This window comes from Ovis aries, chromosome 20 (genome assembly GCF_016772045.2).
Source record: "Ovis aries strain OAR_USU_Benz2616 breed Rambouillet chromosome 20, ARS-UI_Ramb_v3.0, whole genome shotgun sequence".
In the NCBI taxonomy this organism is placed as follows: Eukaryota; Metazoa; Chordata; class Mammalia; order Artiodactyla; family Bovidae; genus Ovis; species Ovis aries.
The window spans coordinates 12,244,464-12,266,966 of record NC_056073.1 but is presented as its reverse complement, the minus strand read 5'-3'; the positions used below and the strand labels follow the sequence as shown (position 1 = coordinate 12,266,966).

The 22,503-nt window shown below is 40.3% G+C and overlaps 1 protein-coding gene across 6 annotated transcripts in view; it reads left to right on the top strand.

The window, feature by feature from the left end:
- BTBD9 (BTB domain containing 9) overlaps positions 1-22,503 on the top strand; it is a 414,784-nt gene that overhangs the window by 232,258 nt on the left and 160,023 nt on the right. For all 6 annotated transcript variants that reach the window (XM_027958482.3, XM_060403161.1, XM_042237502.2 and 3 more), the window contains exon 7: positions 22,358-22,467. In XM_027958482.3, coding sequence (XP_027814283.1) covers positions 22,358-22,467 — 110 coding nt within the window. The remainder of the gene's footprint in view (positions 1-22,357; positions 22,468-22,503) is intronic.

Sequence of the window (22,503 nt, the reverse complement as noted above, 5' to 3'; positions counted from 1 at the left end):
ATGTTTAGCAACCTCCAAAATACTCGATTTTAAATACATATTTTGTTTTCAATTCATAAACCAATAATTCAGAGGCCAGGCCTCTGCTTTACATATACTCTTCAGTTCTGCCATGTAATGAAGTGTACAGTATATGCGTGCTTTGTATGATGTGCTTCGGGGACAGCTTTCCTTTTCAGACCTTGCTTTTTGTGTCAGCTGACTGGCACCCACAGTGCTAGGGAAATGGAGTGGTTCCTTGGTGACTCCCAATAGCTGTCAAGATTAATCTGTAGACAGAAAAAGATTTTCCTTGAAAGTAAGCTGGAGGAAACTGCCAAGCAATGGCTGCACATCATTCTAAGGAGACACTTATTGCCATGATGGAGGCAAGGAACGGGGACACTTATTTTGCAAATTTAAATTGTAAGCCTCTTCTCAACAAATGAAAAATCAAATTGAGTGGGTTTTAAAAAAATATTTCACTTACAGACTGTTTTACATTTTGGTAAGTCAAGTCTATCCACTTATGCTTATGAAGCAGGTCCTACTCTTTCAGTTCTGAAGAACTGAAGCTGGCATTTTTCTCATCCTTAACCACTAGAGACCCAGATGCCTTACAGCAGCAAAGATGAGACCCAGGGTTCCCCCTAACCGCTTCCTTTTGAGTGAGAGATATCCAGTTGACATTGAGATGAAAATCTCTCTTTCCTGTTGTTTCTTCTGAACCTTATTTCTGGAAACTAGCAGTTTTCTAACTTATAAGCAGTCTTTTCTTCCATTTTTTTAAAGCAGAAATTTAGAAAAAAAGCTCTATCTACAAATTGTTCATTAAGGAGCATTCAAAAATTTTACTTATGGGTTGAATTGGCCTTCAGGGATTGGTTCTTCAGTTGTGTGTGTATGCGTGCTCAGTCATGTCCAACTCTTTGTATCCCTGTGGACTGTAGCCCACTAGGCTCCTCTGTCTATGGAAGTTTCCAAACAAAAATACTGGAGTGAGTTGCCATTTCCTACTCCAGAAGATCTTCCCTACCCAGGGATTGAACCCATGTCTCTTGCATCTTTTGCACTGGCAGGCAGATTCTTTACCACTAGTACCACCTGGGAAGCCCTGTAATAGTAGCATGAATGGCATGATTATAAATGAGTCAGATATTTGTTACTTGTTTTCCTTCAGTTCTCATAGCTATGCAGATTAGCCCCCAGGTCTATGGCCTGACTTACAGACAAATGCAAGTTTAAGTTAAAAAAAAAAGGAGGTGAGGGCAACCTGTGGTTCAACAAGCCATCCCTGTCCCAGATTGGGCAAGCCAGTTATATGATATACTGAAACATAGCCTTCATGACATACCTTTTTATTTCCCAGTTTGTGAGCTTGAGCAAGTTAGTTAAACACTATGTTAGTGTTAGTTAGTTAGGTAGGTAGGTAGCAAGTTAGTTACTTCCTCAGTTTATACATATCTAAAACAGGGATAGTGGTAGTGCTTTACTTTATAAGTCATGGGGATTTGATGAGTTAAAATGGGTTAAATGCTTAATACAGTGCCTGGCATATACTCAGTGTTCAATAAATGTTAACTGTTTCCTTTTTTTCCTTGCTGTAATTATTATGTTACTATCATTCAACATTAGCCTTGATGTTATAAGTGTTAGACTTTAGCACAGTCCTGAAAACACCTTTGGAGTCTGGAAACTGCTCAGTCTCTCAGTTTCTATTGTCAGAGGATTTCATTTTCTTAGGTCTTGGTTCATTTACACCAAGCTGGTACCTTACTGATTTTGAGGAATCTCTGGAAGAAGTCACAGAGCAGAGAGAATTCATCACTTCAAGATTCCCAGGGCCTTATCTTATTCATTAACCTATTTGGCTTACTTTTTCTCCAGTTTGTGGTATGTCAGTATTTTCATTTTGTCCTGTTAGGAGAACCGGAAAAAAAAAAAAATAAGGTTAAAGGATTTGGTCTAGGTTACCTGGGTTTGGTAACATAACTAGTCACAGAAACCATTCTGACTACTCTTCATGGTTGTGGTTTATTACATAAAGTCCTTCCACAGCTAAGGTACCATATGTGCCATCTCACATTAGCTACCAAGGTCAGCCAAGGAATATTGCAAAGTGTGTTTTTGTTTTTTTAATCTCATGAGTTGAATTCCTTAAATGTTACATCTAAATATTTTATCATAAATATTTAAAGCAAATAACCAATTTCCACTTAATCATAAAGCACAACTCTTGTTAGTCTGAAAGCATTTGCATGGAAAATTACACATCACTTTAATGTATTTTCTGTCTGCTTTTGTGTCCATATAAAAATAACAAGCCACAGATGCACAATGACATCATCATCACTGAACCAAAGAAGGAAGAAAGGGAAGTTCTTTGTGAGCTGAAGATGTAAACTGTTCCCTGTCAGGCTGTCAGTGCTTTACTTAGTCCTTTTAGGAGGGAGTCCCTGTGTGTAGAGTCAGCTGCAAGATCAAGGACAGTTGACACTCACTCCTCCCGCAAAGTGAGTCCAAAATTTAAACATAGTGTCCTTCAAATGTCCCTTGGTGTGAATGAAGGTGATTTTTTTCCTTAATGCTACATTAGGTTCTCTAGTTCGTCCCACTCAGCTCCACTGCTTCTTCTCTAATGTTGTGTCCAATTTTAAATGGTTTGAATGATGGGCTTTCCATCTTTTGCCTGGCCAGTGTAACCCCAGAGTGCCTAAGATTCACATGGCCTTGTTACTCCCTGCGACAGTCATGTTGCAGCAGACCTGAGAAAGAAGTGGCACAGCTCACATGATTTTAATTGCTGCCTAATAGGCTATAGCAACCTGAGCATTTTATTAAGAGGGCATTTAAAATTAGCATTATTATTCTAGAAGATGCTTTCACATTGCAGTAAAAATCATGCTGAGAGAATGTCTGATGTGCAACCCAATTTTGCCATTTTCTTAATTTCTTCCCATTACTTCTAGTAATGTACCTCTCGAGCCATTTTATCCTCTTTGTACTTCTCTGATTACATAAATAATTTTATCTTCTTCCTTTCTATTTTTCCCAGAGTATTTTCCCAGAGTATTCAGGATAAGCATAATCATAATTATTGGGGATTATTACATGTAGACTTTTCAGAGTTAGGGTAACTTTTAAAAAAATAGATATTGATGAATTCCATAGAAGTAAGCAATATACACCTTCTCATAGCAATAAGCAGGAGAGGGGTGTGTGTGTGTGTGTGTGTGTGTGTGTGTGTGTGTGTGTGTGTGTTAAACCTTTATCTTCTCTTAAATCATTCAGTTCTGTCATTTCCGGGCCACTCTCTCCTGTTACTGACACTCCTATGAGTGAAAACCAGATTTCAGTATCATCATCTTTCTAGAGAGGAACTTTTATCTCTCCTCTGTGATGATATTTGAGCAACTCTGCCATCATACCATGGTTATTTAATTCTATTGTATTTATAAGCAATTCTCCAATCTGCTGACAGTTGTCACTTAGAAACCTTACTGGTGTTTTTCCTTTCTTCTCTATACTCATCAAATCCTGCCACCGGGCACTGTCTGTGCACTGTCCCACCAGCATTTGGCTACCTTATAAACAGAAGTTAAAAAATAAGATGCACTGTTTAATTGAGGTTTTTATATATCAAGACATAAGCATCTAGTTTCATACTCTGTAAAACACCCATGAAATATTCTTTATCCTTTGCTCTTTGGGAGTAACTTATACTCCTCTAAAAAGTAATTGCACATAAATATTATTTGCTTTGATGAACTTTAACAGTCTTTTTAAATTCTTGTATTCTTAAGTACAGTTCTTATTACTGTTTGTTTATCCACGTTGATTCATTCATTTAGATAACATTTGAGGACACTGTTGCATTCTACTGGGCACTATGCTGGTTGCTTTGAAAAAGAAAATAAGCAAGAAAAGGTCTCTATTTTCAGGAATATCAGAGTTCAATAGGGAAGGCCAAAAAGCAAACACTTAACTATCATACAACGTGTGTGTGTGCATGCTCATCTGTGTCCGACTCTCTGCGGACCTCATGGGCTGTAGCCTGCCAGGCAAGAATACTGAAGGGGGTTGCCATTTCCTACTTCCAACCAGGGATCAAACCTGCATCTTTTGCATCGGCAGGCAGATTCTTTACCACTGCACCCCCTGGGAGTCATACAATGTGAGACATGCTCTAATAGAAGTTATGTGAACAATGGTGAGGGAGGAATTACTGCTTCTTAAGATAAGTCAGTACTAATGGGAGACTACATGAAGCATGTGCCCTTTGAGTTGGTTGGGCTTTCCAGGAGAAGTAAGGGAATAAGGGGAGAAAGGTATGCCCAGGACCAGAAACCATACCAGCAGGGCATAGAGACCTGATGTACACTGAGAAATAAACCATGAGTCAAACATAGGGCCTCTAGTTGAAATAGCTAGTGATGGAGCCAGAAAAATAAGTGGCAGTACACTAAAGTGGAATGCAGTAATCCGGAGCAGTGTTAACCCCAAGGTAGTTAACCTTTGCTCTTGAAACATGTGTTTTTATTTATGTATGACTATAGGTGCTTGTTATGATTTAGACTAATGGTTCCCACCCTGAGGTGTGCATTAAAATCTCTGCCTCATTCTGATTAGAATCTCCAAGGGTGGCATCCGTATATTTTTAAGTTCCCTGGGTGATTCTGATGGGAAGCCAGGGTGGAGAACCATCAATTCAAACCCCCTCAGTGTTTAAACAGGTACCAGGAAGACCTTGTCTCACTGAAACTGGTAAGTGATACTCTTAAATCAGAAACCATTCATTCATTGGTAGGAAGAGCAGCCTTTACCCCTCTGCACAGAGTTCTTTCCCCTACAGCTTGTCTTTAAACATGCTCAAATAACTTCCACCTACTGATGGGTAGAACACATCCTTGTAGCATCATCTTGTTTTACTCTTCATAGCCAAGTCCTGTGCTTCCATTTTTAATTTCTGTTCCAGCCAAGTGCAGTCTAGACTCAGTTCTACTGCCTAGCCCACAGTCCTCCCAGACTTCCTGGGTGTTGCATTCCTGCATTTGTGCATGCTACTCTTCTCCCTGGATTTTTCTTCCATGCACATTTTTTTCTTGACATCCCCACTCATATTTCAGCACTGAGCATCACATCTGAGGTCTCCTGCATTATAGGTGATTCTTTACTGACTGAGCCACCAGGGAAGCCCCCACACCCAAGAAGCCTTCTAATCTTCCCAGTCTGGATTACGTGGCATTCCTTTGTGCTACTATGCTGTTTTGTGTAGTACTTATAAAATAATATTTATTAATATATATTGTAATAACTGTCTGCATTAAAACAGTGGGCCTTTTAGAAATTAATTCATTCATATTTATTTCCATATCTAGTGGTTCACAGTATTCAGCATATAATAGTTCCTCAATTTAAAATATTGCTAAATTAATGATGTCAGATATAGTCATAAAAGCGAGTACCTGCTATTCGCTAGTGATTATGCCAATTACTGAGCACTTAGTATGTGCCTTGTTAGGTACTGACCAACCACTTAACACATGTATCATTTAACTCCCTGAAGTCAGGTCATGTTATTTTCCCTTTTATGGATGAGGAAACAGAGGCTTTGAGAAGTTAACTTTGAAAACTGAATTGCTCTTTTTGGTGTCTTTCTCAAATTGGAATTTCACATTTAACCTGAACTGAAGGACTTCTTTAATGTAGTCTGTAAATTTTCTAAAATGTAATACATAATCATCCAATTATATTTATTTTGTGAATTGGCAGTATTACCAGTTGTCTCTGGTGTTTATCAAAGGACTTTTTTTTTAAGATGGGATCCTAAGTGGCTTAACTAGTATTTTTTTTTTCTTTTTGTCTAACATTTATACTTCTGCTAGCCTTTTCAGTGAAAATAGAGGGGCAACCATTTCTTCTGTTTGGAAATTAAGAGAGACCAAATGATTAAAATCAATAGACTATGCCACAGCCTCCAATTCCCCATCCTCTCTTCCTACCAAAGAATCTCTGGAGCCAATAGTTTGAACACCCTCCCTCAGAAACCTGCTCATAAATAGAAAAATCGGCTAGTTTGACTTTCCCCCTCTGCTCCTTTCTCCTCCTCCCTGCTAATGAGCAGTGAAATGGCCTAATGACTGGGACCAGAGGGAGGGGAGGGCAGAGAAGAAAGCCTGAGTAATCTGCACACGGAATTATCAGCCTCTGTGTAACTGAGTTTTCTTTGGCTTCCTTCATTTTGGAGTTTAGCATTTTAAAGATACTGAGGGATGCACTGTTTCTTCAGGCTCTGAGATGAGCCGTGTTTTCAGTTTCTGCCATGATCATTTTGATCCACCTCTGTGGCTAGAAGACTTGTGCTTCTGATGGGGACTCCAGAAAGGAAGCTGGGAGGACTCTGAATGAATGACAAGGTTTTCTTTTCCACTGAGAGTCAAGCACATAATGGCCTTTTCATGCCCTTGTCTGTTTGGCTGTGTGTGATAGAGGCTGGAGAACATGTATGTGGCAGGAGCGGCCCTGGAAGATGAGGAGAATGCTGAGCAGAAAATGAATGCAGCCCAGGTTCACAGAGTCCTGGAAGGGGAAATAGCTGGTGGTGGTGGAGGGTGAACATCTGTCCCGGTTTGCCTGAGACTGATCTGCTTCTTGGACTGCGAGACTTTCAGTAGTAAAACCAGCACAGTCCTGGGCAAACAGGAACAGGGATGGTTGGGCATCCTGTGTGCTTAACTTTCCTTATCTTCACAAAAAGTTCACAGTCAGTTGGAAATTATTTCCTATTACCTTAAATCCTAACTCACTGAATGAAAACAAACCAAACCTTGAGAATTTTCTTGGACTCCCTGGAATAAGCAGTAAACTTGAATGGTGCCTTGTTGAAAGCTTTCTTCCTGTTACACCTGCATCTTGTGCTCCAGTTGTCTGGTTTAGAACTCTTGGCCACCCCACTCCCCATGCCTGTGAGGTATTTCTTTGTTCTTCCGTCCCTTCTTCTCTTGCTTCTGCTGCAATAACTGCAAAGATTAAAGAGGATGTACAGTATGTACTTTCTGTTACTTTGGCACTTACGTCCCACAGCTCTGCTTCGATTCAGCTGGATGGGCTGGGACTTTAGGGAGCCTCCAGGCGACCCACAGCTGAATCTATCAGGTCCCCTGCAGCAGCTGTTATCTGAGCTAACTGGGTCCTGTGACAGCAGCAGAGGAAGGGTGCAGCACGAATGTGCAGGAAGAGCACCAGACAGGCCTGTCTCTGCTCCAGAGTCTTAATCACCCCATCTGCATGTGGAGCATGGTGATTGTTCTGGAGAGAGTGGGAAGGGAGGAGATGGTGTTTTTCCACAGTTATTAAGATAAACAGAGCAGCCAATACTGTCTGTGCAGCTGTTTCAGCGTGAGGATGAACGGAATTATTTTATTTTTACTCAGTGGGAATTAACACCCCCCTCTTTCTTTTTGAGAGAGGGAGACTATGGCTAACACAATAACTCAATGATTTGAATCTTTCTGCAGAATGGTGATAATTTATGTGACTATCTGGACATATCCCTGTTTGGACATTTAATTAGTGAAAAACCAGTTTAGAAGATAAAATAGCTAAATAATCTGAGGGAACCATTTGAAGATGTGGTAGAAGGAATAGGACAAGGAAGGGGAGGGGATGGAGGAGCAGCTACAAGGTGACAGTGTTATTTCAAGACAAGAAAGAATAAGAATAAAGAGTTGTAGCCCTCAGGCTGAAGACAGGGAAGCAGATGAGGAAGAATGGTTATTATCTCTTGTGTTATTGTCCTAAGTACCAGAGCGATTTAAAGGTTTACCCTTGTGGCCATAGCAGCTTGGAAGACCCAAGGTCTCAGACTCAGTGAGTGAGTCCAGCAAAGATCAAACCTCTATCCTTATAGGCATAATTACAGGCATGGACACACTTTGGTGAAAAATATTATACTTAAGCTTTCAGATGATGATGGCAGAATGAACACACATTGATTCTCACATCCTTCAGAACAAGATTCTACTAGAATGACAGTAAAGAAAAAATTTAAAGTATTAATCTACAGAGATAGAAAAAAATGGGACGAGGAGATTAAAAACATGGAAGAAGTTGTAAAGCAGATGAACAATTGGTTAATGATTTAACAGGCTCGAGAAAACTTGAGTCCAGGGCTTCCCTGGTGGCTCAGTGGTAAAGAGTCTGCCTGCCAGCGCAGGAGTCGGGGGCTTTGATCTCCAGTCTGGGAAGGTTCCACATGCCGTGGAGCGGCTAAGCCTGTGAGCCACAGCTGCTGAGCCAAGCAGCCACAACTACTGAAGCCTCAGCACCCTAGAGCCCATGCTCCACAACAAGAGAAGCCGCTGCAACGAGAAGCCCATGCACCACAGCTAGAGAGTAGCCCCACAGCCATAAGTAAATAATGTAAATTAAAAAAGAAAAACGGAATCCTAAACTCCCAGAGCCTCAGAGGCTTAGAAATTAGGGGCACCAGGCACCTTTGAAGCTATGATGAAGGAGGTAGGTAGGAAGGGGCTAAAATGAGGACAATTCGTTAACTGTGTGCTTATGGAACAATTAAGAGCTCTGGCTTCTCTTCCCCACTTCATTCAACTTTGACTGCTTCTCTCCCACTCTGATAGAAAACTGGAAGATTATTTCTTCTCTTTTTTCCAATTCTGTTAAGATAAAACTGACATATAACATTGTGTAGGCTAAATGTGATGATACATAACATGGTGATTAAAAAAACTTTTTATTTTACATAGTAGTATAGTTGATTAGGGCTTCCCTGGTGATTTAGTGGTAAAGAATCCACCTGCCAAACAAGAGATGCAGGTTCGATCCCTGAGTTAGAAGGATCCCCTTGAGAAGGAAATGGCCACCTACTCCAGTATCCTTGTCTGGGAAATCCCATGGACGGGGGAGCCTGATGGGGCTGTAGTCAATGAGGTTGCAGAGAGTTGGACATGACTCAGTGGCTAAACAACAACAACATGGTTGGCTAACAGTGTTGTGTTAGTCTCAGGTACACAGCAGAGTGATTCAGTTATGCACATACATGGTATCTACTCTTTCTCAAGTTCTTTTCCCATTTAGGTCATAACATGGCAATTTGACATAGATATGTTGTGAAAGGATTACCATAATATGTTTATTTAACATTTCCATCACCTCAGAGAAGTATCTTTTTTTTTTAATGGTGAGAACACTTAAGATCTAGTCTATTAGCAACTTTCAAGTATATAATACAGTTGTTAGCTGTAGTCTCCATGCTGTATATTAGATCCCCAGAACTTATAACTGGAAATTTGTACCAGTTGACCAACATCTCCCCTTTTCTCTCACTTCCCAGCCCCTGGCAACTATCATTCTAATCTATTTTTAAATAAGTTAGATCATACAGTATTGTCTTTCTCTTTCTGACTTTGGAAATTTTTTCTTTGATGAAGATAAAACAGAAGGTCTCTAAACTGGGAAACCGGGCACAAGTGAGAAGGATCATACTGTAGGAAGTTGAGGTGGTCTGAGGCTTAGACTCCACCTTTCAGTGATACCTCCCCTACCAAACACATATGTTTTCCTTTTTCATCACTCTGAAACTCTGGTAGTCAAGCCCATATCTTCCAGGCATACGATTAGAAACATCTTTCTAGAATAATGATCAGTCCAAGAGAGAACTAAAGAATCTGAAAGTGAAAGTGAGGTTTTACTGACTGTTGACCCATTCAGGCAACTATATCTTCATAATTTCCTTTTATATGTCTGGGTTCCTTCCTGACAACCTCCTTGACAACCAGACATTCAAGGAAACTAATGAGAAACATGAAGACTAAAACAAATAGGAAAAAAACTATACAGGGAGATGAAAATGTTAAAAAATTATTGCTATCTTCAGAGAGCTTAGAGTAAATCTAGCAATCTTTAGACCAAGAAGCAGCCATAAAAAAGGAGCATTTGAAAAATATGAAATACATTTGGAAATTTAAAATATTAAAGCAGAAATGGAAAGCTTGGTAGAGTGCACAAATGATAAGGCTGAAGTACTCTCCCATAAAGTAGAACAAAATTACAAAAAAAAAGAAAAAATGATAAAGACAGCCACCATGTCCTGCTGCACACAGCGGGGTGTTGCTCCAGGACCTTGCTTCAGACACCTCCTGCCCTACTTTAAATGATTTAAAACCCTCCTGTGGTCACCTCCTCATGCTTCACAGAGAGCAGAGCTAGTGCACGTGGTCAGTTCTAAGAAAGGCTGCATTCAACAAGAGCACCAAGGGAACCAGTTCTTAGTGACTCCACGTCTACTGAACTCAATGACTGCAGGACTCAGACTGTATAGAGGGCACCTGGGATACTGCTTGGCCTCTGACCCACCTGGAGACAATGACAATACAAATGACTCCAAGAGGATTTTTCAGAAAGGATGGGGGAAGAAGCCTCTTTGGGCAGGAAGATCTTTGGTTCCCCACCCATCATAGCATGTTGATAGCTGCCGACCCCATCACTACCAATGCTAACCGTGCCTGCTCTGAAATATTGACTGACTTCTTGATACAACCTGATTCTTTCCGTTAATTTGACCTGGGGTGGCTCAGATGGTAAAGTGTCTGCCTGCAATGTGGGAGACCTGGGTTCGATCCTTGGGTCAGGAAGATCCCCTGGAGAAGGAAATGGCAACCCACTCCAGTACTCTTGCCTGGAAAATTCCATGGATGGAGGAGCCTGGTAGGCTACAGTCATATAGGGTCACAAAGAGTCGGACACGACTGAGTGACTTCACTTTCACGTTTTGCTAATTTGACCCGAATGTTTTTCAGACCAGTAAAAGGACCCTTTTTCAATACATTGCACTCCTTCCCCTGATTCCTGGGTTTTGGCACCAATAAGAAACCATAAACTAATATGTTACTTGGTGGGATAAGCAACTCAGTTGATTGATGCACTAAAGTCCTCTAAATTTCAGTTTCAACCATAAAATGGAGATATTAATTCCTGCCCTCTGAGTTAGGAATTTATATATAGTTTGTGTATGGAGGGGAGTTATTGATGTAGAGTATAAGTTTTGAGTGTCCAAAAATTGATTCACAATTTTTAAAAGGTTATATTCCAATTATAGTTATTATAAAATACTGGCTGTATTCCCTGTGTTGCACAATATATCCTTGTAGCTTATTTATTTTATACATAGTTTGTACCACTTAATCCCCTACCTCTATCTTGGCCCTCCCTCCCTCTCTCTTCCCACTGGTAACTACTAGTTTGTTCTTGATACAGTGAATCTGTTTCTGTATCTTTATACTGACTAGTTTATTGTTGCTTTTTAGATTCTACATGTAAGTGATATCATACAGTGTTTGTCTTCCTCTGACTTACTTCACTCAGCATAGTACCCTCCAACTCCATCCATGTTGTTGCAAATGGGAAATTTACATTCTTTTTTGTGACTAGTATTCCATTGTATGAATATGTGTGTGTGTGTCTATCATGTCTTCTTTATTCACTCATCTGTTGATGGACACTTAGGTTGCTTCTGTGTCTTGGCAATTGTAAGTGATGCTTCTGTGAACATTGGGGTGCATGTATCTTTTCAAATTAGTGTTTTCACTTCTTTCAAATATATACCCAGAAGTGAAATGTTTACATTAGAACAAAAGGTAGACTTATATGGAGTTAAAAAAAAAAGATAAATAGAGGAAGTATAAAAGTACAGGTAAAGATAAGGAGGTCCAATATTTAAAACTAGGAGTTTCATGAAGAGAGATTTTAAAAAATCCAGGGGAAAAAGTCAATAATTTAAGAATATTTCTGAAGCTGAAGTACATGGATTTCCAGATTGTGAAGGCCTTCTGAGTACCTGACCCAGTTGAAGATAATAGTCCCACGCTAAGTCATCATGAAATTTCATCATGTTAGGGAAGCAGAGAATACCTGCATGTTTCCAGAGCAGGATGTGGTTTTTTTTTCATTTGAGCTATTTCAATCCTAAAAGATGATGCTGTGAAAGTGCTGCACTCAATATGCCAGCAAATTTGGAAAACTCAGCAGTGGCCACAGGACTGGAAAAGGTCAGTTTTCACTCCAATCCCAAAGAAAGGCAATGCCAAAGAATGCTCAAATGACCACACAATTGCACTCATCTCACATGCTAGCAAAATAATGATCAAAATTCTCCAAGCCAGTCTTCAACAGTATGTGAACCATGAACTTCCAGATGTACAAACAAGCTGGTTTTAGAAAAGGCAGAGGAACCAGAGATCAACTTGGCAACATCCGCTGGATCTTCGAAAAAGTATGAGAGTTCCAGAAAAATATCTGCTTCTGCTTTATTGACTACGCCAAAGCCTTTGACTGTGTGAATCACAACAAATTACGGAAAATTCTTAAAGGGATGGGAATACCAGGCCACCTGACCTGCCTCCTGATAAATCTGTATGCAGGTCAGAAAACAACAGAACTTAACATGGAATAACACAATGGTTCCAAATTGGGAAAGGAGCATATCAAGGCTGTATATTGTCACCCTGCTTATTTAACTTATATGCAGAGTACATCATGAGAAACACTGGGCTGGAAGCAGCACAAGCTGGAAGCAAGATTGCCAGGAGAAATATCTATAACCTCAGATATGCAGATGACACCACCCTTATGGCAGAAAAGAAAGCAAAGAAGAACTAAAGAGCCTCTTGAGGAAAGTGAAAGAGAGTGAAAAAGTTGGCTTGAAGCTCAACATTCAGAAAACGAAGATTGTGGCATCCGGTCCCATCACTTCATGGCAAATAGATGGGGAAATAGTGGAAACAGTGAGATGCTTTATTTTGAGGGGCTCCAAAATCACTGCAGATGGTGACTGCAGCCATGAAATTAAAAGACACTTGCTCTTTGGAAGAAAAGCTCTGACCAACCTAGACAGCATATTAAAAAGCAGAGACATTACTTTGCCAACAAAGGTCCGTTTAGTCAAGGCTATGGTTTTTCCAGTGGTCATGTGTGGATGTGGGAGTTGGACTATAAAGAAAGCTGAGTGCCAAAGAATTGATGCTTTTGAACTGTGGTGTTGGAGAAGACTCTTGAGAGTCCCTTGGACTGCAAGGAGATCCAACCAGTCCATCCTAAAGGAGATCAGTCCTGAATATTCATTAGAAGGACTGAAGCTGAAACTGCAATACTTTGGCCACCTGATGCGAAGAACTGATTCATTTGAAAAGACCCTGATGCTGGGAACAGTTGAAGGCGGGAGGAGAAGGAAATGACAGAGGATGAGATGGTTGGATGACATCACTGACTCGATGGACATGAGTTCGAGTAAGCTCCAGGAGTTGGTGATGGACAGGGTGGCCTGGCATGCTGCAGTCCATGGGGTCGCAGAGTTGGACATGACTGAGTGACTGAACTGAACTGATGAATAAAAATTTCTTTTAAAAATTTAAAAGAAAAGAAACAGTTAAAGCCAGTTTTGTTTTATTTTCATGAGAATTCCAAACACCACAGCAGTAGCAGTGACTTTAGTCATAGAATAGAATCCTCTTGTCTGTTAAAAAATAAATTCTCTCTTACAGAGTGCACTTTTACCTTATGTGCATTTCACTCGTAAGTTTTTCTTTCCTTGAACTTCTGAGCCAAGTGTAAAGATTGACGTTTTCTTTCTGATCATGGACTTAACACTAATGCTGTGCCAATAAAGTCTATGTCATGAATGGTTGAACTCTTAAGAAGCTTTGGGGAGGGAGAAAAAAAAAATCCTTGCCAAACTGCTCCACTTCCCAACCTGCTTGCTAATCCAGTAGAAATATGGTTTGGGACAGGCTTCAAAACTTCATCAGTGCAGAGGACAAAAGGCATGAATACAGGGAAATGTCTTTTAAAATGACTGGGCAAACCATTAGCTTTGAAGGTGTCCCATGTCTGCCCAGCCCCTATGACAAGCTGCAGGCTCTGTAGTTCACCAGCAGCACCACTTGGAGCATCTTGCTCTTTTGTTTTCTGTTTTGCTCATGTTAAAGTTCTAACACGTTGCAGATTTTAACAGCAGAAATCTCTTAGTGCTGCAATTAGTATTCTTTCATGCTGTTTGGAAGCTGGAGTGTACAGGCGTCTACAGTGTAATCAACCATCCACTTCTGGCTTTAACAAACCCTGAGACAACATACCACACCAGTTTTGGTGCCCAGGACAAGAGTGCTTCTCTGTCTCCTATTATCATTCGCTTTTCCTGTGCTGCTGGTGTGAGTGGTCTTTTCAAGTTTTCTGTAATATTATTTTTGTTTGCTTTGACTACTCTGCTTCTGATTGTTAGCTTTGTACGTAGTTATACTGATACCTGGATTATGTAAATCTGTGGATCGTTTTTTTCTTTTTTCCTTTTCCCTGATCGGTTTCTCTAGGTAAAGGTCCAGAATTTCCCAAAGGGCAAAGGAGGGTCCCTGAAATTTTTTGTGAGCATTGAAGCAGTGTTGAAATAGTAGGTGGCAAGTGTGTGGCTTTTCTGGGTTGAGCTTGTTTTCTCCAAATACATTTCAGTTAGTTCTCTGTTAGCACCTGTTATTGCCTGGAACACAGGTTTCTTTGCATAGCTCATAAAGAATACAGAGGCTCTGATGGATGTGTGTTCTGTTGAGCTGTGAAATCTCCAGCCTGATTGTATAAGTGTATAGGGTATGAGTTTTCCATAAATGGAAATAATGCATGCAAGGCCTAGCGTATGGGATGAGTTCTGAAGCTGGTTTTGCTCTAATTCCAGTGCTAATTTCTCAGGGGTCTGGAGTGAAGACCTGTGCCTTCCTTACTCCCTGTGCTGTCTTTAGCTATTCTTTTGACTTGGGGCTCAGTGTTTACTTCTGTCATTCTGACCATCTTTGGCAGTTCTTGTCTTATTTCTCAGTATGTCAGATGTTTACATTCTTAGAAGGATTCTGAGATTTTTCCTCTGGGAGAGGTGAATTCTTTCTTTCTCTTTGCCTCTCTTCCTTCTGTGTTTAATCTTCTACTCTAAAAGGAAAAAAAGAACAGGCTCCTCCAACCCTTCAAATTATGAGTTACAATAAGTGGCATATCCCCACCATAGTCTTAGGTTTTAAAAAAGAGAAACTTCCCTTACCCATCGTGATCCTAAAGCAGGCTTGCTACAGGTCATAGCCACCAAATGAGTTCTTACAGATTCATAGGGAGACTAACAAATTTAATTTTCTTCTACTTTTTCTCTAGTGCACAATTCCGTTAGACTCATTTGTCTACATTCTTGGAAATGCACAGCCTACTGGATAAACTGAAAAAGATAATGCAGCCATTTTAAAGATAAAACTGGTGAAATTCTCTTTTCTGCTCCCAGCATCTTGGTCTAAGGGAAAAGTTAATGAAAAAATGCAAATATTGAACTTTTGGTAATTCAGTTCTATTTCTTAAAATATGCTTTGTATTGGTTTCAAATGTTTCATTGAGTAGTAAAATTGGTTAGCAGTACTCCCGTATGAGACTTTGTTCACAGTAGCACATAACAGAGACAGAGAAGGGATTGGTTTATGCATATTCATGATCTTTCTCTCCCCTTCTCCTCCCTCCGCTTGCTCCTCCCTTTATCCCTCTTTTCTCTTTCTCCCTTCTTTCTTCCCTCCATACCTCTCTCTCTCATTCACTTTTTGTTTTATATCTTTCACTTGCCATCTTGTCTTTCTGTAATCCCTTGAAAATTTGCAGAGCTAATTCTCTGGGGGAAAAAAAGCAATAAAAAGAAAACTAAGCCATGAAATAAATAAGGCATTTCTTCCCATGGAATTCAAATCAGTTCCTCTTTCTAGTTCCTAAGAAATCTACTTAATTAGAAGTTTGCCTATATCCTGCTAAATATGTACAATACACTCATTTACAGTATACCCATGTTCTCAGGCAGAGCTAGTCATGCCTTCCCTTTTGACTCTTCTTTTATTCCTGGAGGGAAAGGTTTTTGTTAATATAACTGTTTATCCTTCCAGTTTAGCAAGTTTGTCTATGAAGTTGTATGCTAAATATCAATAGATCAGTTACCAACCAGTGGCTAATTATTTGATTTTTTAAATTTGTTTTTGTCTCCTGACCTGAAATGTAAATTCCATGGGGAATAGATTTTACTGTAGTATCCAATCCCCTATCCCAGCACCCAGCAGGAGTAGCTGACGCATGCTCGGTTAATATTGGTATTTGTTCGGTTAATATTGATATTTGTTGGATAAGACAGTGGTTGTGTGTGTGGGTTGCGGGGAAGGGATTATTTCTCTTTTAGCTGTTTGTTTTGTTTACAGGGAGGACTTTAGAGTTCATGCTGCTAAATTAGCTATTTTAAGATTAGGCTACCATATGTGAATAGGTCAGCAGCTCTTATGTCTTTTTACTTACCACTGCTACCAATATGGAGCCTGAGACTGGGAGAAATTAAGGAACTTGCCCCCGATTTTATATCTAATGTATTGTGAAGCTCTGACTAGCACGTAGGTCATTCTTTGGGCTTAATCCTGTCAAAAATCATACAGTGTGATGGGTCTTAGTCGTAGCTTCTAAACTGCACTCTGAACTTCTCCCGATGAAGGTTTATGTCCTGTCTTTGTGGTCCGTTTCAAACAGTGTTTAGCAGAATTTCTTGTATCTAGCAAGTGTTTCTTAAATCTTGATCAATATCAGATTTACCCAGTATACCTATAGGGGCTATTAACTGGTAAATGTGCAAGTAGAAACAAATTAAGCAAATTTACATATTATTATCATTTTCATATGATTTATGTAAATAAATATTATAGTTCTTTTGTGATATTAATTTCAAATATGTTTTCATAGATTGAAGGCATTATGGTAGGTTTTAGGTTCTATATATGCAGAGATGGGGAAACGAGCCTACCGTTCAAAGTGCACATTTCCCCCAAATAAAAAACAGTGCTTAAATATTTATCTCTGATGTTGAAATGACTTTCTGTTTTGGGTTGCACTGGGTTATGATGTGTTAGTAGTTATTTACCAGTCGTATCCGCTCTGCATGCTTGATTCTATAAAGCATCAATTTTCTCTGGAAACAAAATGACTTCTTGTTTTGTTTGCCCTTCAGGTTGAGTAGTGGAGTTGCTAGAACATAACTGCTCCCTCTGCAGGGCTAATGGTCAGACAGTATCAGGGCTGTTCTCCAAGACAGTAGCCTCTGCTTAGGCTAACTCTGCAGAGTGCTTAACCTTTCAATAAGTCTTCCTCTCTCAAATAAGCAAATGCTGCTGGGACCCTTTGCTGAAGTCAGTGGAGGAGAATCTATAGCTCCATAGATCAGCCAGAGGGCAGGTTTTCTAAGAGTAGCAAATCTGTTCTGTTGCAACATGCTTTTTCTAGAAGCTTTTTGTCATTCTGGCAGTAAACTGTTTTCCACTTGCTGCCTTAGCAACAAGACCTGAAGTCACTTTCCCCTCCGGTCTGGGTTTGATTAGAAGAGCATTAACACTGTACCTAGAACTAGAAGAAAACATCGTCCTGGGGAAACCCACAGATGTTACCAGCTTCTTGGGCTGGAGAATTATTTATGTACATTCTACATAGCTCCTTGCAAGGAAAGGTCAAATGGGAAATTGTGGAAATGGTGAATTCCAAACCTACATGGTCCTGAGTCCCTAGAAAATGCTGTAGCTAAAGTTCTTGTCAGGTGGCTTCTGGCCACAGCAAAGGACAGTCTTCCTCTGCAAAATTCTCCACAGGGACCTCAGAGGAAGAGCCAAAATGTTAGGGGTTCCTTCTTGTGTTAAGGATCCCAGCCTTAGGCTACCTCTAGTTTTCTCCAGAGTCTTTGTTTAACCCAGGAATATAAAGTTCAATTTGAGAAGAAAATTTTGTTTACAAGAGAATAAAATTCTGATGGACTTTGGCTTTAGTTTATCCCTTGAGAGCTCATTTAAATGTTTTTTGCTGAATTCAATCTTATCTTGTAATAGAATCTGCTCAGTTCAGAAGTTAGGTGATCATAAAACTAGAGGCAAAGGTTAAGGATTAACTGTAACCACAAGTAGGCTAAAGACTAAAGAAACAAAGTATTCCAACAGGTTTAAAGTGAGGGGTGCGAGTTGCTGCTTTTTGTATTCAGTTTGTTAAAGATGTGTTGTTTGTGGCTTAGAAATGAAATACGGTAGCATCCTGACAAGAAATGATGGAAAGAAGATTAAGAATAGGAATTTGTAGTACCTCCCCAGAACAGGCAGGGAATACAATGAAATCTCCAAGGCAAAAATTTTCTAGGTCACGGTATTATGGTGTCTCTTTGTAAGAAGTGCTATTTTTCTTGGTAAATTAAAACCCCAAACTTCCAGAGTTTGCACACAAAAAAAGAAACTCTTTTGTAGGCACGGGTAGCTGGACCAAATATGGGCAAAGGATTCTTTCCTTGTTTCTTTATGCAGAGCTTACTTAGGTCAAGAACATTTAAAATAGACTTTTCTAAAGACTAGGGGCTTAAAGCAGGAAGTGACATAGAGCCAGGTAATCTGCATTTGGAATGCAGATTCTCGCCATGGCCCATAACACCTATACTTTAGGGCCCTAAATGGACAGCTAATCCCGGCCTGTGCTCTTGAGGTCCATCTTTGGGCCTGGATGCACCACTTTAACACCCATAGTTAGGAATGCGCTCCCAGACACCAAACAGTCTCAAAGTCCAAAAGAAATTCTGCTTCCAAGGATATACTCTTTGCATTTCTGTTTAATGATACTGTACTCTGCCGTACCCTGCACTAGATACTTTAACTACTTATCTCATTTAAATATCAAAAAGATTTGTGTATTGATCCATTTTATAGAGAAGGAAACTGTGATTCAAAGGTTTAAAGCTTCTTTTCCCATAGCGACACAGCTAATTAAGTGATAGAGCTGGGCGACAAACCTGGTTCTGTTAGCCACTAAAGCTGGTACTTCAAAACTCTAGTGCTTCTCAGTTTTACAGTGCTATCCATGGGGGGTTTAGGTTTAATTTTATCAAAGAAGAATCTCTTTTCACCCACAATATTATAGCTCCTAGAAACTTCTGCACTGAAACAGCCTGTTTGGAACTGTTGAGGCCCCAGTCGTGAGCAGGACTAGAAGACAGCTAACATAGGGAAGGGAGGAGACCGTTGGAAACAGACTGTGCACCAGAGCTTGTGTGGACAGCATTCATCTCCATCAGAAATGGCCAATCTGTTGCATATCTGCCTTCCTCATCCCTGTTTAAGTTTTAATTATCTTCCAACTGTCTGAGCTGCTGTTGAGGACCTCAGAGAGAACAAAGGATAGCTGTCATATTTTTCAGCAGCTTTCCTTTCTGCACACTGATGAAGTCACTAGCTGCCACTGCCCTTATCATCAGGTTAAATCAGAGTCTGAGTGTGCATTGGAGAGATGATGTTGAAAGAAAAAAATTAAGCTTAAGTTTTACCTTTTACTCGAAATCTTTTGTGACAAAGAAAATTAGGATCTACTTCTTGTTAGGTGTCATAACCCAGAAGCAAGTTTTGTTTTTCAAAAAAAAAAAAAAGGTAGGGAGAACTCTCTCTCTCCCATCCCCAGCCCTTGGGTTTTCAGTAGCTTGGATAGTGGTAACTGCTGCCTGCAGGATGTTCCATTGTGCGCCTCATAAAGAAAATCTGCCTGTGATTGAGGATGGTACCTTGATGGTGCTTCCTCCTTCTCCCTCTGGACATTGCTCCTGGATCAGGGCACGCTTTCCCCTGAGCTGGACAAGGGCCCCTGAGTTCTTAATGGAGAGCTCCAGGCTGCCCTACCAGTCACTGAAGTTGGGGGATTAGTTAAAGCCTGTTTTCTATTTCTAGTCGAGATCTTCAGTGAAGGACAGAGTCCTCGGCTAAACGATTCCTTGCTGGAGAAAAGGAGCGTGGCTTCTTTGCTGTGACTTTGTTACCATTTTTTAATGTGTATTTGAGTAAGGACTTTATGCTACTTTTGTAAATTAGGCTATAATTTTATGGAGACTTAGAGAGTATTGTAGAACTAGAATAATTAAAGTTGTTATGAGCATTACATATAACAGGCTAATCAAGAAGTGTGATGTACAGTGGTGAATTGCTAATTTGACCTCAGGATTATGCAGCAGAGATAACATTATCTTCATTTATATAGAACTTTTTTTATCTGGAGGCATCTCTCAATGCTTTTGCAATCATATATATTATTTTATTAGCTATCACAAACACTATCATTAAGGCTGTAAAATATATTCCAGTACAGTTTTTTATTTTCAGTTTCCTATAATCGGGGGATGAGAGAGGGGAAAGTTCTTTAATTTCTCCCACTCCTGATATTTACACCAGGGTAAAATTTGGGGAATGACTGTTATCTAAACTTGGAGACTGGTTCCATATAATGTTTTAAAAAGAAAGAGAGTGAGGGAACATTAGTGCATCCCCTTAGGTCAGCCTGAACTGTTAACCTTAAGAACTGCCACTGGGGGAAGGTCCTATTAGTCCCTCCCTTGCTCCTCTATCTCCTCAGTATTAGGAAAGCTATCTCTCCTTTGAAAGATTTGACCTAGAGAACAGGAAAATGATCTGATCAAATTCCACCAAACCACATTCCCTCCAAGGTTGCAGATAGCAGCACTCACTGTCACGACCATGTGCGGTTGCAAATGCTCTGCTTGTTGAGTTCCTGTGGGTTTAAGGAAATGGATAAAATTAGATTCAGGCCAAGGTGCCAGGCTTAACAACACCCCTTCCATTCCAGAAAGCCCAGAGAGATTGTTACTGCCAGCAGTAAAGAACAACACAATCTGTTCTCCTCAGACCATTTAGAACTTATTTTAAGTGAACCCCATCCACCTACCCAAACCCAGTAAAGTCAACAACACCTTCTGTCTGCCCTGAAGGCTGGAGAGAACAGATCATAGCCAACCTCCTGCTTACCCAGAGGGCGATGGTGAGCACAGCAGTTGCCCTGACTCTCCACACAGGAAGAATGGTGTCTCCCTGCAGCGGGGATGGGAACACAGAGCAGCCAGTCCAGGAGAGGGCATTACTATTGGTTATGAAGATGAGCGATCAGCTCATGTCAAGGAGCAGATGGCTAAATGAGGTGCACAGGGATTGCAGTGAGATTCAGGCTTGAAGAAACAGGAGGGAAAATAGCTCATGACACAGAACCCCCAAATATAGCCTCTATAATGTGAATTTTTTTAAATTGGCATTTACATTATACAGTTAACTTGGAGGGATGAGAAATGTAAGGAAATTACCAAATTAGTGAACAGCGATTAACTCAGAAGTAAAATTACATCATCTAAATGGAAGGTTGTTTTACACAGCGGAGGGAAGATATTACTAAAACCTTGCCCAGTCTGTCATCTGCTAATTGAAATCTGTTCGTTTAATACGCTGCATCCTTCGGAGCACATAGTTCATAATTTGGGAGAGTGTTATCAGTTCATCTGTTATTTTTTGCCTTGCCCTTCTTTTGAATTCCAGGATGTGTGTAGCACATTTGGTTCCCCATGGAATTGAGTGACACTCAGAAGAGTCCGTTTGTTCATTAACCTGTGAACTGTCAGGTCCCTTTGGAGAATGAAAGGGGCAAGTTGCTCCAAGATTAATGCTTGTTTGTCAGAGGTGAAGCCTCCAGGGAGACCCAGAGGGTGAATAGGCTGAGATGCTCGAGACCTGCCCCACGAAACTCTGCACTGTGTGCAGATGCCAGCTCCCTGCGGCCAGGAGGGAGGCTGCAGTGCAGGCTGGCTCACCTCTGCACATCACTTCCTCTGGCCAGGAGAAGGCATCCTAGCAGTCACGCTGGGGACTGGCGTAAGAATATAGGGTTCACATCCTAATGAGAATTTAGGAGCAACATTAAAATACAAGAAACTGTGAGTGGTTTTCAGTAGTTTCTGTAGATTTTTTTTGTTTGTTTGTTTTTTTTTTTTTACTCTAAATGAGAAAGCAGTATTGATTTCATGCATTTCATCCAATGGGTGAAAGATTCATTGAGTTGGAAAGTATTTGATTTTGTGTGTGTTTGTGCACCTATGCACAGGCATGTTCCTAACCACAAGGTAAGAATAGAAGCTGTTATTCTCCAGCGTAAATGTCTCATGGATGTAAAATTGTACTGACATTTGGGAGTTGAGCTGAACAGCCCCTGGTTTGATTTTCTAGGTAAACCAAATCTAAGTTCTACTTCATTCTCTGGAAAGTGGTACCTCCCTAATTTTGCTGTAATTTTTCTAGACTCAGTTGGAGCTAGCCCTAAGGAGCAGGTACAGGGTCTGAAGCCTATTCAGAGTCTCTTTCAGTCCGTGCTCTGGTAGGCTGTATGTTTACGTAGTGTATCTTTTTCTGTTATCTTTGGATTTGTTATGATGGAAGCTCATTTTCTTCAACAGATTTTCTTCTCTTTTTACCCCCAGGTATATTCGAATAGTTGGGACTCACAACACAGTGAATAAGATTTTTCACATTGTGGCTTTTGAATGTATGTTTACCAACAAAACCTTCACTCTGGAGAAGGGGCTGATAGGTAAGTGTTACAGTTACATTTTTGTGTATCACATAG